This window comes from Salvia miltiorrhiza, chromosome 3 (genome assembly GCF_028751815.1).
Source record: "Salvia miltiorrhiza cultivar Shanhuang (shh) chromosome 3, IMPLAD_Smil_shh, whole genome shotgun sequence".
Classification (NCBI taxonomy): domain Eukaryota; kingdom Viridiplantae; phylum Streptophyta; class Magnoliopsida; order Lamiales; family Lamiaceae; genus Salvia; species Salvia miltiorrhiza.
The window spans coordinates 59,858,080-59,876,133 of record NC_080389.1 but is presented as its reverse complement, the minus strand read 5'-3'; the positions used below and the strand labels follow the sequence as shown (position 1 = coordinate 59,876,133).

At 34.7% G+C, this 18,054-nt stretch overlaps 2 protein-coding genes across 3 annotated transcripts in view; both read right to left on the bottom strand.

Annotated features, from left to right (window-relative positions):
- Positions 1-1,696: 1,696 nt before the first annotated feature.
- LOC131014951 (60S ribosomal protein L38-like) overlaps positions 1,697-18,054 on the bottom strand; it is a 70,154-nt gene continuing 53,796 nt past the window's right edge. The window contains exons 2-4 of the mRNA XM_057943136.1: positions 3,001-3,027; positions 2,080-2,263; positions 1,697-1,924 (exon numbers count right to left, since the gene is read on the bottom strand). Of these exons, the coding sequence (XP_057799119.1) occupies positions 1,902-1,924; positions 2,080-2,263; positions 3,001-3,003 (210 nt within the window). The 5' untranslated portion in view covers positions 3,004-3,027 and the 3' untranslated portion in view covers positions 1,697-1,901. The remainder of the gene's footprint in view (positions 1,925-2,079; positions 2,264-3,000; positions 3,028-18,054) is intronic.
- On the bottom strand, positions 6,181-16,604 carry LOC131014897 (LRR receptor-like serine/threonine-protein kinase FEI 2). 2 transcript variants are annotated; one of them, XM_057943045.1, is made up of 15 exons: positions 16,219-16,493; positions 16,010-16,101; positions 14,817-15,038; positions 14,283-14,418; positions 13,869-13,940; positions 13,714-13,785; positions 12,909-12,980; positions 12,183-12,254; positions 12,026-12,097; positions 11,190-11,284; positions 8,935-9,096; positions 8,487-8,819; positions 7,818-8,063; positions 7,058-7,191; positions 6,181-6,879 (listed from the first exon to the last, which is right to left on the bottom strand). In XM_057943045.1, exons 3-15 carry the CDS (start codon positions 14,905-14,907, stop codon positions 6,667-6,669), a joined length of 1,770 nt encoding a protein of 589 aa, XP_057799028.1. In that variant the 5' UTR covers positions 14,908-15,038; positions 16,010-16,101; positions 16,219-16,493; the 3' UTR covers positions 6,181-6,666. The 2 variants fall into 2 exon arrangements, with proteins under 2 accessions (XP_057799028.1, XP_057799027.1); XM_057943044.1 differs by lacking the exon at positions 16,010-16,101 and having other exon boundaries at positions 16,219-16,604.

Genomic DNA, 18,054 nt, shown 5'->3' with positions numbered 1-18,054 from the left:
AATTAAAATTGTAAAAAAATTATATTTTTAGAATATTATATTTAGAAAATAAAATTCTATAAATTACTTATATTTATATATAAAATAGCTCTAATAAGGATAGCAGCATTAAAATGAAGATGAAACCATTTTATAGTTTGAGGCTTATCAAATAATTGACTAAGATCTTGACAAAACCTTTTTATCTAATGATTATTATTATCTATTTAAAATTTCCACCAAAATATATAGATATTTTTCTTCCAAATTTTCTATTAGTCTTGAAAGGGTTTTTGGAACTTTTAATTACTTTTTACTGATTTGAATTTCACAACATATTTTTTTGAGGCGTTAATTGACTGTAAATCCACAAATTATTAGTGAATTTTGGTATTTTTTCAACTATATAAAGTTGTGATATAAATACACTGAATTTTAATTTCTTCCAAATCAAAACATACATGGCAAAATTAAAGATGATATAATATATACACATTATATTAAAAATAACTTATACAAAATTTATACTGAAATATCAGTACTAATATATATATATATATATATGTGTGTGTGTGTGTGTGTGTGTGTGTTTGTGTGTGCGCGCGTGTGTATGTGAGTGGTAATATATTATTTAATGCACTTTTCTAATTTTAGTGAATATATAGTTTAATTTTAAAATTTGTATCTAGATAAAATAATAATACAACCTAGAAACTCTGAAAATGACTTAATGGAAAATCATTAATTGGAGAACCATTATCGATTTTTCCTTAAAAATAAAAAATAAAAGTAGATTGAAGAGTTTAATTTTGTATTAGCAAATCATTTAAATTTACTGAAATTGCATACATTTTATTTTGAAAGAACTATGAAAATGTGATAAATTATATCAATAGAAAAAATTATAACTAACAAATATCTGTATAATCTAGAGTAGACGAAATGAATAAAAAAAAATTAGAAATAAAAAATTATATCCATAAATAGTAAGGTGATTTTTGGCTGAAAAATATAACTATTTTTGAAAGTGGTTGTGCTTCTATATATATACATATAATATAGAAAATTATCTGTATAGTTTCTAAAAATTACAATAAAAAAAATTAATTCTAAAAATAGTAAAGTGATTTTGACGGGAAAATATAAATGGTTGAGCTTTTATACATATATAGATAGATAGATATAGATAGATATAGATTGGCGGTATGCATTGATTACTATAGATATAGACAATTTTCTTGTTTTTAATTATGTTGAGTAATTAGACTCCAGCTATATTTTATTTTATTTATTAAATTAATGTTCTGTGGATAGTGTGTCGTGGCTGCGTTCATTGAAGTGGACCACATTCATCTATTTCTAAAGATCTCCACATTCACTTTGAAATCCGTGTAATATCTCAAATTCATTTTTCATTGTTCATCAAATTCATTTTTCATTGTTCATCACTTTATAGAGTACTTGAGAATCTAATTATATTGTCCAAATTGTATACTTGTCGCCTGTGGAAGACTTTGGAGGAAAGCCATTTTTCTAGGGCATATTTGATATTGGTGAGCTCTTTCTTAATTGCTTTTTGGTTAATTTTCATTATTCTAGAAAAAAGTTAGAAAACAAATTTTGAAAATTATATAATATTCTATGAGTTCAAACATTTAACAAATCCAAGCAAATAAACGAAGAATATAGAAGATTACGGCACGCACTTACATCGAAGTTAATCAACAATGCAAACTTCAAGATCAATGTACTCAAGAAGTAAAGAATTATCTGATACAAACACCTAAAGCATGTATTGATCACCATAAGTATTTTCACTACAAATGAGAGTCCTCAAATCTCATTAAAAAAGTCTTTCAAACAATATTCAGAAAACAGCTCAAGCAAAATCCCTTCCCAGGAGCTACAACACTCCCAAAGCTTCAAAGGTCTTGCACACTTAGACCTGCAAAAACAGCAAAACAAAAAAACATTTCAGTTTGGCAATTCTGCAAATTTCCTCCAATCATAAAATCTAATGGGTAATAGCAATCAATGTTCTGATATGAGACAAGTACAGAGTTAGAGCAGAGCTAAAAGGAGAGCAAACAGTAAACAGACCTGGTGGAAGGGATTGCTTCAACTTGTCGGCCTTCTCGGGGTCAAAGACACAGAGGGTGTAGAGGTATTTTGAGCACCTAACCTTGAACTTGACAACATCTTTGCTCCTCTTGATCTTCACAGACTGAGCATCCTTCCGCCTGGCTGTGAGCAGGAAGTCTTTAATCTCATGAATCTGCTTCGGCTGTTGATAACAAGATAACCAAACCAAAGCCATTAAATTAAAATCCAAGTTACTAAAAAAATTTGAAGATATACCACAGCAATGTGGCGTATAGCACAGAGAACAGAGTCGTAAGGACTCTAGTTCTTCCTGACAAAGCCCAACACTGAAACGCACAAAATATGGACTACGATGAGGGCATAAATGAAACAGATATCCATCAATTTCATGGCAGCACTATCTTTAGCTAAAACGATTATTCCAAAACACAAATGAAAGAGGAAACTGTGCTGAATATGAAAATCGAGCTAATACATTGCTAGAATCATAAGACTAGTGCACAAACTACAATACCTAGTACCTTCACAACAAAAAGATACTGCTTTTACATAAGATACTCAAAACACACAGCTGCATCTAACTCCATTCCTTTATCATTTGACATAATCAGAAACTTTAAGCTGATAGCTAATAGAAAACATCAATCTCTTTTTAATTTAGCATATGACACTTGATTCAAGCTCAAATCGGACCGTTGACTATACTAGTAAGAACAGAACTGACTTCACTTCATCACATCCGTCATCTAAAACCCATATATAAAACATTTTAACAGAAATGGCAGTTGTAAAACAAATTAAGTTCAAACTAAACGACATAGAATAAGCTTATGACGAAATAGAAGAGAAATCGAACAGATTTTCAGCTCAACCAATACAATACATGAAGAAAAGTAGATTAGATAGAATGGAGAGTACCATTTTCGGATGCTGGCGAAGACGAGCTCCAAACCCTAATTTTGGGGACCGTTGATTTGTGCTGAGCCTATATATATAGCAGCATAATCGAAAGAAATTAAATCTCGATGGGCCTGCAACTAAAAAAAATTCTTGATGGGCCTATGCGTTAATGAAGGCCCATTCTAGATGTAGAAGGCTTGGAAGTAGAAGTTTTCATCGTTGGATTGTTGTCTATAAAACTCACTTGGAAGCTTGTATAGTAGTGTACTAATTTTGTTTATGAATGAATTTTCTTATTAAAACAAACAACATTTTAGTCAATACTTATTGATTGAGGAGGTCACCACACTTATATGTTTTAATAAAATATTTATAAATATCCTAGAATTTGTGTTAGTCATTTTAGAACAAAATCAAATTTGTTAGTACAATTTAAACTTATGAAAATGATCAATTTTTTTTCATGAAGCGTATATTTCTATATAAAAAGAAAGCAAGAATGTGAAAATATCAATTCAAAATAATTTCACTTCATTAAATTTTAAAAAAATAAATCATTTACTTTCTTAAAAAAATCTTAAACTTTTACATTATCTTATATCATTTTCCTCATTCAATTTATTCCATTAAAAAAATTAATTCATTTTAATTTTGAATTTATTTAAAAAAATATCATAAATTCACACCGAAAAAATAGTGTGATTAAAACAATCATCCAACTTTTTTTCATCTCTATTGTCGTGATCCACGTTGATAAAATATACTATATCTATCTCAATTAAATATACTTATTTTCTTTTTCAGTTATCTCAAAATATAGGTCGATTTTAATAAAAGGTAATGCATTTTTAAATTATTTACAAATATATCTCTATTGGGAAGTTACTTGTATAATTTTCTTTTCCAATGATTTTCTTAATCCTTGTGCAGAATTCAATCAGCCTATATAATTGGGACAAATAAAGTATTCTTAAAAAAAATTGAGTTGTATAATATGCATTAAAGAATAAAAATTCTAAAAAATCTTTTTTGCTAATATGCATAAAAAAAGTTTTAGAAAATCTTTCTTGCTTAGTAGAAACTTAAAATAAAAAATAGATGGATATTTTAACTAGCTAATAATGATCGTTGATAAAAAAAAAATGTTAATTGATATATTGGTCATTGATTTCACTTGCATACAACTATAAAAAGTTCACATGTATTTGAAAAAATATAGTATTAGTGAGATTTATCTTATATAAGTTTAAAAAATTATAAATATTATCTTTTAAGTTATGAAAATATTACTATTTTTATTATAGAGTTGTATAGCCATACTATAATAGCATCCGCAGCGCTATGTGTATAGCGCCCGCTCGAGCTGGCGCACATGGAGGGAGAGAGCGCTAAAGAGTTGGGTTAACTCGTGTGCGGCATAATCCTTGGCGACGGGCACAATTTAGAATGGGAGGGCGCATGTTATCACGCATAATTAAATAATAATAATAAATAAAATAAAAAATTATTTAAATTCTAAAATGGGGTTGTTGCAGAGTCTTCAGTGCACTACCTTCTTAATCTACTTGGGTACTTTACTCCACAGTCAGAGTGCGAGTTATAACTATTTTCAAATCGCATGAGTACTTTACTCCACAGTCAGAGCGCGAGTTATAACTATTTTCAAATCGCATGGCTTGGTATTTATAGACTAGTGTTGTTCGCTTCATGAGATATTTAAACTTTAAAATAATTATAAAAAATAATATACATATATTAAAAAGTTTTAAAATAGGGTAAATAGCGTCAAAATCTTTGAAGTTTGGCGCGATTCTTGTTTTTGCCATTACCTAAAAATCTCGCGTTAAAATTTATGATTGTTGCTTTGATTCTCGTTTTTTCCTTTAGTGATGTTTTCCGGCTATTAATTAGATGACGTGTCACCAATGTGACACACTTATGTTGAGTAGATTAATTAGAAGCTAAACGGCGTTGTCTTGCGTCTGAATTAAATAACTTAATAGCGTCAAAATACCTAAAGTTTGGCTCGATTCTCGTTTTTCCCTTGTCCTTAAAATTTTGCATGAAGGAACTACAGAGTAACACCAACATATTCTTCGACGCCGGACCGGACGTCCGTTGGGTTGAAAACGAGAACGAATCCGCCTGTAACTTTGCAACAATTTAGAGCAGCGATCAACACTATCTTATACGTCTTCCATACCGTATAAAAACCTAGTATAAAGAGAGAGCGTGAGAGAAAAAGAAAAAGAAAAAAAAGACTAGTGATGGGTCCATTGTCCTCAGCACGCCGCCCTCTCTTTCCAGTCATCTCTTAGCCGCCGGACTTGCACCGCTTCTTCTATCCCTACGATATGATCATCTTCCGGTGGAGTGTTTTGGCAATTCTTCGTATTCAAATTCGAGAGTGTTTTGGATATATATATATATATTTTTTTTGTGAGGAACCCTAATTTAAAGAGGAATTTCAGTTCAATTTCATTTAATCCCCAAACAAAATATAAAACAACGACATTTAATGTTATGACTTAAACACAGTCGTTCAATTCACTAAAAAATTAAGCCTACGTAGATTTCCAATTGTCATGTCAGCATAAGTTTGGGGAAAAATTGATAATCGGCATCAAGTTCATGAATTTTAATGCAGGATTTTTAGGTTAGGGGAAAAATGAGAATCGCATCAAACTTTATGAATTTTGACGCTATTTGCCCTCAATTTTAATAAAATATTGAATTTTAAAATAGAAGAAAAAAATGTGATTAAATGAAAATTGAAATTATAGTCTCACTTATGACGCTAATGCACTGAAGAGGGATGACGCTAAGCTAAAGACCATTAATTAGCATCATACGCTGCCACGCTGGATGTGCTCTAATTAAATAATCCTAATTATACCTAATTTCAATTTGAATCGATTCAAATGCATCCAAACAATTTCAGTTTTTTTTTTTAAATGGTTTGGCTTTGTTATGAATTATGATTATTTTTTCTTTTCTCCCAAAAAACACATAAAGCAACATCATTTCTGTAACATAGAATACCAAAAAAATTCACATCATTCATTTCATACAAACAAAAATTTATCAGCACCAAAAAATGACATCAAGATTAAAATTTATCGGGTTTAATTTCGTCAGTATTGATTTATTATGTCATTTATTTTTACAAGTGATATTACATGATTATAACAAGTAAACTAAACCCAATGAAAGTTATTTCGTATATGATCAAATCACCAAATGAAGTGGTAACAAAAGTTTGCAGCAATCTGTAGTGAAGTGGATGGAAATATTATACAAAAATTTAGTGAGATGCAAGGATCGATCAATTTAAACATTTCATATACAATTGAATTCCCAAGGATAATGAGAGAGAGAGAGAGCAATGAAATAGCTCATAGCACAATGGAAAATGGCATTTGAAAGGCGAAACAAATACCTCAAGCAGCAGGAGCTAACTGAGGAAGGGGGTGGCAGGGCAAAGAATCCGGTGGTATATACTGCTTGCTCTGAGTCGAGGCGGGCGAACGAAAGATGAGCGTATCCAATCACACTTTTCGGTAGAAAGAATTGGAAATAACTTAAAAGCAGAGTCTAGGCCTGTCTGTGCTTGCGCTCTTGTTGCAATTTCTGTCACTCAGATGCAACGGATGAAAATGGAAGAATACCTCTTTCTTACCCTCTTCAGTCAGAGTCGTAGAAGTCACTAGGGCACGGGGTTGTCACCTCAGATTCGAGCACTTGGACAACCCTGTGCATGGTGGGACGATCCTCGGGAAGAGAAGAAACGCACTGGATAGCTATTGAGAGAATGACATCAAGGCTTTCTGTCTGCACTCCTTCACAGTGTGGATCCACCATTTCTCGTTGTCTCTGTTCCGAAACTAGGAAGTTCAACTGCGCCGTTGAAATAAATGCATGTGTCAAACATGTTTTGTATTGCATATACAAAGAACTACTATAGTGGCACCTTTCATGTAAGTTCTCAAATTTTCGAACTTCAGTAATTAAGAAATTCAATTAAAGACCAAGTCTGTTGATTAATGCTAAAAGCTCGGAGAAGGAAAAACCATACCCATCCAACAATGTTGAGTCCCTTCTCGATGAAGGATGCGTCAGTTGGCCGCTTCCCGCTCACAATTTCAAGCACCAGAACACCAAAACTATAAACATCCGTCTTTTCTGTAGCTCTTCCACTCTGCATATATTCTGCTCGTATAATTGGAGACTTAAGCATTAGATTATTTGTAAGCCTAATAAAGGATTAGATAGCAAATAAAGCATCCATACAAACATGTTTATGAGCATTCATACAAACATGAAGGAAAGGCACAGGTGAACTATATTCCTGATCTTTTTTGTGTTCTCCTCGCCTTATTGGACAAGAATCCAATAATGCCATGATTTTCTAAGGCCTTGGTTAGTTGGTATATTGTCTAGTAGTCACTGAGGGGAAGAAGAGGGACAAAATAGTATATTTTGCATTTCAAATGTACTAGTATTTTATTTCTGGATTATTTCACATGACCCCACCCAAGCCTGCCAATGACCCTCCACAACTGATGACTGTAACGTAATTTTGACTCGTTTTAGTTGAGGTGGAGGTCTTTCCTAAAGAAAGTAGGCATCAAGTTGGAATGATTGATCACCACAGAGATGAATTAAATGGTGGCACAAAATAACTGTTTCAAGATTAACATGGGAACAGATAAGCCTGATTTCGATAAATTATTTGCACCAACAATCATTTACAATTAAGATAGCCTTATTATGCCTTCACTCGGGAAGGTAAAAGAGAAGCCAAGAATGAAAAACTAGCAATATATAATCCCTACCTGGAGCTAGGTACCCAAATGTGCCGGCAACAATTGTTGTGATGTGGGATTCCTCATCCTCCAATAATTTAGCTAGTCCAAAGTCAGACACCCGAGCATCAAAATTTCCATCAAGTAAAATGTTGCTTGCCTTGATATCACGGTGAATAATTCTTGGGGAACAATCATGATGAAGATAAGCTAGGCCCTTAGCAGCTCCCATGATAATATTTAAACGAACCTCCCAATCCAGTTGGTCAGCTCTCTCTGCAATAAAGATAAAATTAGCATAATCATATGGCAAAACCTGAGTTTATACTAACATGGTTGGAATAAATGAGTATTGGTGAACTTACATATGTTTAGTTTAGGTACTTGCTTAAAAGTAACATGTCACACATAGGAGAAAAATCTAATGCTCAAATTTCTTACTTTCCAAACTCTCACCCAACATTCACACCAATTAGAAGTGGCAAAACACTAGTAAATTTGTCCAAACAACTAAAAACGTTGCCTCACTCGTATTAACATAATTGGCAAAGAATTCAAAGAAATTCTATATTAATACAAATCCACAATATTCTTTTCAAAGGTTATGTAGTAGGTAATATAACACTCAATATTTAGCAGTCAAAGTAAGAAATGGAAAAGTAATTGATGTTATCTATGAAACAATGAAGGAGTCCGAACCATGAAGAGCTTCATCCAGGCTGCCTCCTGATAGGAAATCATATATCAACAATTTAGAAGTCGGTGAATTGCAATATCCCCGAAGGTTCACCAAGTATTTGTGTTTGATACTGCCAAGAATTTCAAGCTCCCTTTCAAAAAAACGATCAAAACCCTCATTAACCTTCACAATCCTTTTCAAAGCAAATATGTTGCCATCATCCATTGCAAGCTTGTAAACTGTCCCAAAACCACCTGCCCCAATCACATGCTCTTCGTTTAAGTTCTCCAATTTTTTAATAATATCCTTAGAAGAGTATGGCAAGTCTCCGTGAAACATTACGATTGAGGCTCCTGAAGAAATGTCAGAAAATTAATTCTTGCTTCAAATAAGAGTATAATAAAGAGATCTAGTAGGCTTTTATTTATCAAAAATATCAATTTTCATGCATAAGTATCAGATCTGCACCTCCACTGACATCCACTGCGAGGCCTTTGCCGTCATTTTTACCAAGCCTCTTATAAAGGTAACAACCCCAGAAGCACATAAGTGCAACCAGAAGCAACGCACCCACTGTGGCTAGTGCACTTATAAGAAGCCTGCCTGAATTCTTCTTGGCCTGTAATAGAGCTGAAAACACCACCAAAAGACCAAGGTCATACATTATTAAATAGGATTTAATAATGTATTTGTTCTATAAACATGTGCTGCATTAGTCTGCTCAGACAAAAAGTCCAGGTGGAACTAATGTTTTAGTGTTGTAACTGATCCGTGAATTTTTTATATTCCATACAAGAACACAAAGACATATCTTGTCTAGATGTGGTTTATGTCACCAGAGTCATCTTTATTGTTGTAGAATATAATTGTATATATTATATACGTGTACCCTAGTTCTCCGTCCATATATATCTGTAATCCTAACTATATATGTGGGAGTCACTTGTATTTTTTCAGTGTAACATAATATACTCCCTCCGTCCCAATTATATAGGCTGATTGGAATTTACTCAAGGATTAAGAAAAATCATTGGAAATGAAAATATACAAGTAAACTTCCTAATTAGTTCATATTTATTCTTTAATGATGAATTAAAGTCGGAGTCAATCAAAGAATTAAATAAGGATATACTAATAAATGAGTGAAAAAAACATTACCTTTAATGGAAACTAGCCTATCTATTTGAGACATTCGAAAAAGGAAAACGAGCCTATATAATTGGGACAGAGGGAGTACTATTCTTCTTCTCTCCTACGTGTCTCAATATTTTACTACTCTAGAATATCTGTAACCCTAGTTCTCCCTATAGACATGTGGGAGTTTCTTGAATTTTTTCATTGTAACATAATATACTATTCTTCTCTCCTACATGTCTCAATATTTTACTACTCTACAGTTACAACTATCCGTGGTGAGATTTCAGATGGAAATGGCATTTTTGGACGAATCTCCAACCAATTCTTTAGGCAGAAGCAACAGTTATCCAAATGATATATGTTCCAAGTTCAAAAACAGAAGGAAATATATTTCATTTTAAAGGAAAATGAAATCCAAAGCGTCTCATGCATGCTAGGGAACTGAAAAATCTAATAAACCCTCAGAAATGATTAATTTAGAAGATATTACGCGACAAACACATAGGTACATAACATAAAGTAGTTTTCTTGACTCTCTTGCACGTAAAATATACACTAGCTTTTCTCTAAAATCAATTAGTGCCTATTACAAGTAAGCTTAGTGCTTAATAACTCTTACTAAATTCATGAGGATCCAGAAACCGTTTTGCATTTACAGAAAACCCTGCAAGAGACTCCATTCCCTGAAGAGAATTTAACTAGAATTCTCTGCATTAGTATAAGGTTTAATCTACATCGGGTTCTTAGACGAGCAAAATTCTAGGTAACCTCATTTTATACAAATAGAAAGTGAATTGATATCCGGCCTCAATAAAGCAATGCCACAAAATTATTCATCCTAGTAGGATGATTTCTACCATCTGCAACTAGGTTTTGATCTCTAAGGCAGAACTTACAGGATTGATGAGAACATTGACATAGGAATGGGATTAACCAGCATTTTCTACGGTACAAGTTCAGTTATAATGATTGCAAGCCCTCTGTCTTTGCTTCATAAGAGATTAAGAGAAATAAGTAGATGATATTCAGCTTAAACATTTAAAAAGCATCGTCTAGGATTACATGGTAGTGTCTATCTTTTTCTCGTCATTTCAGGATCATACAAATATGAAATATCTCCAGTAGATGTCCGATCACCTAGGATCATTTGGTTCTGGTTGACTATATTTACCATAAAGATCGTCAGATCTTGATCTGCCATGGAGGTCCAACAAAGGATTAATTACATCACTCCTAACTCCTAAGGATGGACAAATACTCCCTCGTCAACTAAGGCTAGTTTTTCACCACAAGCCTTGTAGCTATATTCATCACAATCATCACCTTTATATGGTGAGTGACCAGGGTTCGATCCCCAAGTCCCCCTTTAAGGAAAAGGGGGGGGGGGGGGAAGGATGATTTCAAAATAAAATTACTTGGGAAAGTTTTGGCATGCATGTTGGCAATTTCACATATCAGTGAAGCAATAATATCAAGTGACAGCATGCTCCTGGAAAAAATTATGCACAAGTATGAAGATGAAGATAGATGTTTGACTAGATTACAAATATAAGTTTAGAAGATGTCTTCCATGCAAAACATTTTACCTGAGCCAGAAGGCTGAGAGACCGATGAGGAACCACCATCATTGTTCTTGCATGTCTGGATTTGCTTGCCACACAGCTCGCGATTACCAAGAAATCTGCCAAGAGGATCATCAAATCATACACAAAAAATAGCAACAGAATAACAAAAGTAAAGACATAGGGTTTTGGTGTGTGTGGGTGTGTGCATGCGCGCACACACAAATGCATAGGTGAGATGGGCAGTATCTGCAAGAACTAAAATTAGGATGAAAACAGAAAACCAGAAGGTTGATCAACCCTATAGTTGGCCTAGGCTCTTAGTACTTAAATTCCACCGCAGTTACTGCATAGAGTCAATACTACCAACAATTACATTAAAATTTGCTCTCTGGACTAAAATACATGCATTCTATTAATACATGTCCATTTACATTTCAGCTTGGTATGTTAAATTGTTGTATTCACAAATAATTTACCAGTGTAAGACATAAGATGACTCTTTCTGGATGAAAGAAGGGAACTTAAGATGAACAAATATCAGGACAACAATGAAAGGCGGCTGGACTCTCTCCTTCCATCTGACTTGCAGACTTCCAGTGGAGTTCAATAAGTGATTTCAAAAGCAAAATTTCCACATTCACCACTGCCCCCCACCCCCTCACATTCCCTTCCTCCTTACAAAATATTGGTTCGCTGACCGTAGAAAAAGGATGACAACAGTTCAATAAGTCAAATAGGAAAACAAAATTGGTGGCACAAAAAGCAGACAAGGAAAGATTCTAAATAAATCACACTGGAAATTGCAATAAACACTATAACCATGAAGATAATGTACCGTATATCAATGTATCACTTACGAATCATTTTGAAAGTTTGCAAGAACACCATCAGATGGTACTGGTCCCACTAGAAAATTTGTTGATACATTGCTTTAAACATCATAAAAGATACTGAGTTAGAACAAAGAAGATAATACAATACTACTGTAACTTCACAAGGTAACATGTCACTCACAAACTTGAGAGCTGGCTTAACTTCCCAAGTGAAGCAGGAATACTTCCACTGAGAGAGTTGCTTGAAAGATCTCTGAAAGATATAACTTAAAAATTAACCAAATAAACATGAAAACATTAAACAGTATAAGGGGGTGAAATTTTAGCTCAGAGAAAAATTTAGAACCCTCTTTACATGATAAATATATTGGTTGTGCTTTTTCCAGATATAGTTAATGAACATAAAGCCCACTTGCCAGAGGCAGCGATAGTCATAAGCATAAACTAGAAACACTTCCCGTCATACTCTCGATAGTATATCACCAAGCACCATGGTTCAAATACACCTAGTGCAAAAATCTAAAGCAATGAAATGAAGCTCATTTGAGTAGAATAAGTGTTTATAGTATCACATTAATGCTTAGGTGACATTATCAGTGAAAGGACAGAATGAGAAGACTAATGATAACACTCTCAGAATCCTTGAGAATATGATAAACCACTAATGGAGAATACTTTAGCGAAAGGACAGAATGAGATGATTAATGATAACAAACTAGGCATCCTTGAGAGAAAATGATCAACCAGTTACTGAGAAGCCTTTTGTTTTCACAGAAAAAATAATAAGAACTACAAAAATCCAATCAGTAATCTCAGGTGAAATAAAACTCCAACAATAGAGAGAAAATATAAATATGCAACCACGCACAAAGTTGAAAATAAATAAATGCTCAGTGCAGTTCCTTACAGATTTTGGAGCTGAGAGAGGGTCTCCAATTCACTAGGAATGACTCCACTTAGGTAGTTACCCTGCAAAAATCTGTATAACATGGAAAGCAAGACTCCATACTTCAATAACACAACAAAAAATATAGACAAATAATTGAAAATTTAAACTAATTAGTTAAACTGGGGAAGGCAAAAATGCTTGGAATTGCCTATCACACTTTGCTTGTCTGTTCACTCAAATTAAGCCAACAAATCTTAATAGATTATCAAAATCTCAGAAATTGACCAAGACAACAGAACTTTTATGTTTGAGTACTTGAAGAAGAGACTTTGATAGCAAGATCTTCCAATCAGGACTCATGCTACGTCAGCTTTTGTGCTTAATTTTGAGTAATTTGGCTAACTTTCAATACTTTCACCTAACAAAAGTTTTAAGAGAACGGTCAACCATGATATCAAAAAAAATTTAAACACTAAGGTATCATTTACATATGGCCTAAAAAAATTATTGAGGCACGCTGAATGCATGCTGTCCTTTGGACCTCAGGTTTTGAGGAAAATACATAAAGGAAATTATTCTCTTTCTAGTGAAAGAATTATATGCATTACTTTTACACTTCCTCGCTCTCTTATCATACTCCACTAAAGCATACATTTCTCATGACCACCAATAGTGAAAGAATTGTAGAGATGAGAAAGTTGTCTAGGATCATATTCCAAGACTTCAAGTCAATATCCAGTTTATGTTGATACAATTTATAATTATACTTGAGTTGGAAGCAATTCAGGGATATAACTTCAAACGAGCCCACACAATGACTTACACTGACTGCAACTGTGTACAGTTTCCCAGCTCTGGAGGAATTGCCCCATATAAATTGTTGTCATGAAGAGCCCTATAGAAAAGTAGTTTAAGCAGCATAAGCAAGGGTTTGTGAAAATGTGAAGTATAAGAAATTAAGAATCAAAAGATACATACAGAAACTGCAGGGCTTCTAGCTTCCCTATATCTGGTGATATGGGTCCACTCAGTCTGTGGTTAGGAAGGCTCCTGCACCATCACAAACGACAATCACATTTTGCAAAATTTATGTGGAACTGCCACTTCTATCATGTCACATATCACATAAAATCATATATGAGGGAAACATATGGATATATAGGGAAACTGACAACTTAAGGGTGAGAAGCAAACGAGAAAACAAAGGTGAGCTGTGAAAAAATTACAAGTATTGTTTCAAAAAATTTACTTGTCACAAAGCACAAAAATGAAAGGCTAATTGACATGACATCGAGAAAAAACAACTTTAATGTAATATGACAATTTCACTGACATCCTAAATGTCACTAGACACTAAGACATTAAGATTTTCTGAACAATCAAGGAACTCACAAGGCTGTAACCCTTTTCGATTTGAGGTCACATTTTACTCCTTTCCATCCACACGGATCTTCGTCCTCTGGTCTCCACTGCTGCAGAACACCATCTGAACTTACTATGGCTGTCCTAAAGTTTACCAGAGCCTGACCTGAAAATCAGAAGCAATGTATTAGTTTTCCTAGGACAAAAGATAGTAGTGATTCAGAACAGGGCATTCACCAGAATATGGCAGATAAGACATTGTGTGGTATAAGGATCTCGGTTGTTATGACTTCTCAAGGCATCTCAATATAAAAAAGTAATCCATAAAAGTTTTCATGCAATGTAGTATGACATAAGAACTTGATCCACTTTATAAGCGAGTCCATTCATATATTTATTGTTCTGTTTTGTTAATGTAGCTCTCACGTTAGTCAAAGCTGAGTATCCTTAGCAAAAATCAGAACAATATGGCTGATTTTAAAGGTCATCAGTTTATTCTGTAAAATATGCCAACCAAATAGAAAAGGATTGCTAAACAAAAAAAAAAAAGGTTAACCAACATACCATCTGGACTAAGAGCTTCAGTTACTTCTGCTAGGCTGTACAGAAATATAATTATAATGCACTGCTGAAAATTCAGAGTGAAAATATCCATTGCAGTTCACGTCAAGCATAATAAGGTTAGTACGAATCATGAGATGAGTGACGTTGTAAAATTGTTCCACGCAGCGACAGATAGAATCATGCCACGGATGACGGAGCAGTCACTTTAAGAAAAGTTACGTCCTGTCCAAAGAGGGGGGGGGGAACTTAATTCATATCGATAATGATTAATGAGTTAAAAATGAAATATTGCAGAAATCAACTTCAAATCAATCTGTTGCCACTGTAAGTGTTCAAAGGAGATTCAATAATGCATATCAATGATGAGTTAAAAAATGAAATCTTGCAGAAATCAACTTCAAATCAATCTGTTGCACTGTAAGTGTTCAAAGGAGATTCAATAGCAGGGCATCAATTAATTGAACCCATGCAAGAAATATGCTAATGTACATCTATGCAACATACAGAATCATGACCAGGGAAAACCGTTTTCAAGTAACAGAACCACAAGTTGTGTCAGTAATGTAAGAAATTAGGTGTTCTTCTACATTATCAAACCACCTGATGACAACGGTTAACACAAAGATTTAAAATTCCTAAGGATCTGATCAACAGGAGTATGAAAAACTTCTAAGCCGCCTATAAACAGTAGTTAATTAATAAAGCATACGGTAAACTGAGATATTACATTTTTCCAAAATTGTTACTAAATCGCTATAGATTAGATTTGATAACCCATTTCTTTAACTTCTTCATTTTATCTATGTGGATCGTTATCTATTTGGCACTTCTTTACCAGTATGAAATCCTAATTACAGTTATCTTCCTCCCCCAAGCGGTCACACCTTTTGCTTCTTCATTATACTAAGCTGATACAGCCGCATTACAACCAGCATAAATATTTCAGCAATAACAGCAAATAATGACTGTGCAAAACAGCAAGCATGCCCATAGAAGCACAGAGCAAAGCACGACACGCCGTTCTGTTAGGGATATCCTAAACAGCACAAGATCAAAACTTTCAACTTTTAAAGCTCAATCTAGGAAACCCGAACATATCCGTGACTTGTTCTCCGATCAAAACCCCATATTGCATCATCATTTCCCCCCAATTCAAATGAAGACTGCACTATCAAGAAGCCTCATCAACGTACAACATTCAGAAGCAGATTGCACAAGCATCCCTCAGATTCCCAGTGCTGGCCACAGCTAATTTCAGTTGTCGCGAAGCAAACAAATATGTGGCCTAAATAATTTACCAATTTTAGGCTGTTTTCCAGCAGAAAAACATAATCTTCACGGTCGAATTACAGAATGCAACTACAATTTGTGGCGAAACAATTGAGTAAACAGACAAAAATACCCGGAGGTGGCAAGAGCAGTGGCAGATTTGATCTGTGCAAATTCAGCTCAAGCAGGAGAGAGAAAGAATCAGAGACATAAAAATTGAGAGTTGAGCTGTAAAGTTATGTAATAGCAACAAAAATTAAAGGCCGCCTCGTCCTCTTTCTCACTCTAGAATTATGTGTGTATGATATGTATGTATATAGTTGGATGCAAGTGCGTAGTAGAAGTGGAGAGGAGTGAAAGATTTGAGTGAGAAAGGTTGAGAGAGAGAGAGAGAGTAGAGGAAAATTAGATGGGTCGAATATAAAGGGCAATGAGTGAGAGAGCCAATGAGAGGAGAGGGCCGGCACGAGCGAACGCGACAGACCTCACGTGCGACCGACGCCCCCGTGTTGTGGTGTGGAGTCACCATTTGCGTGATTCAATTTACTAGTTTGCTCACTTATTTTATGATTATGGTAGTAACTAGTAACTATATAAAGAATAAAATCAATGGGTGGAGACACCCCAAGACCTCTCCCACAAGAAGTCTTGTGTGGATAGTAGTTCGACTTGCATGTGATTATTTTTTTGGGCAAATGGTTTTTAATACCCACTTTTATAATACATCTATCAAATCTATCCACCTTTATAAAATATCTATGAAAAATACCCACTTCATAGTGAAATACCATTCCTACCCTTATACTTAATCTCTCTTAATAATTTTAATTGAGCTTAAATGGTATATCGGCTGGAAACTTTCCTCGTGCCCGATAGGTTACTTCGGTAAACTGGGTCTGGACTGTGAGACATGCCACGTACTTTTAAGCAAAAAACAGTTTAAAACAGTTTGATCCCGCGCTTCTCAAAATGGTATCAGAGCGGGTTTTTATAGAGGAATTATATTATTTTTAATTTATTTTATGATTAACCTATGTGGGAGGAGACTCCATTTAAAGTTTATGGATCCGGACGAGTGTCCGAGATGTGTACACTACAGGAATTCTCTCCAAAATCTGGAGATAGAAACCAGTCGCTTTATTGGCGATCTCAACTGGAACAATCAAGTCCTCGTAACCAACCTACGACGAGGAGGAGATATCGAGCTTATTCGCGATATTATCGCGAGTATCCAATTCTATCATGAGAATCTCATGAGATTCGCCGCAGCCAGAACGGCGATTGAACGAAACAGGGACGAGGCCCATCAGTCTCACGATTGATGGAACCAAAAGACAAGGCGGGAGTAGTCTATCCAGGCTACCAAAAGATCGAGCCAAGCTCTTCCGACAACGTCAACTTGCGGGAGATCCAAAAGACGGTGGAATATTATGGCATCAAGCTGTATGATCTACCGATGGAGATAAGCAGAATATCACTCAAACAAGAGGAAATACTAACCCTCTTGCGTGATATCCAGAAGAGAATGGAGGAGATCGAAAGGCGAAAACCATGTTCCGGAAAAATTCGGAATCAATGGTCCAAAGACCCAACGCATCTATCTCTATTTGATGCAACACCCAAGGAGTTGCAGCCGGAGGACATAATCCGAATCATGAAAAGCAAATATCATGAATAGCCTTGACAGAATCGGATTAGAGGATCTACAAGAGTTAGCAGAATCTTTTGCTAACCTCAATATGGTTGATCTAAAGATGAACCAAGGAGATGAGGTTCCCAAAACTGAGCCTCAAGAAGGAGAACCGTCGAAAAAGGGGACAGCTCAAGACGATGCGAGCCACTTCCAACGAACCAGACGACGGAGGCCTCAGATGCAGGAAACTCATGTAGGAAAGGTCACACTGGAACCAGTCCATCCATATGGATTGATTCTCAACCTCGACGAAGCCAGTTTCAAAGAATGGGAGGG

Excerpts from the sequence above, each read along its gene's own strand:
- LOC131014897 (XM_057943044.1), bottom strand. The coding sequence starts at position 14,907 with ATGGATATTTTCACTCTGAATTTTCAGCAGTGCATTATAATTATATTT. Across the intron at positions 12,098-12,182 it reads TTAAGCCAGCTCTCAAGTTT|CAATGTATCAACAAATTTTC; the intron begins GTGAGTGACATG and ends TGATGTTTAAAG. Across the intron at positions 7,192-7,817 it reads ATTTGGGTACCTAGCTCCAG|AATATATGCAGAGTGGAAGA; the intron begins GTAGGGATTATA and ends TTATACGAGCAG.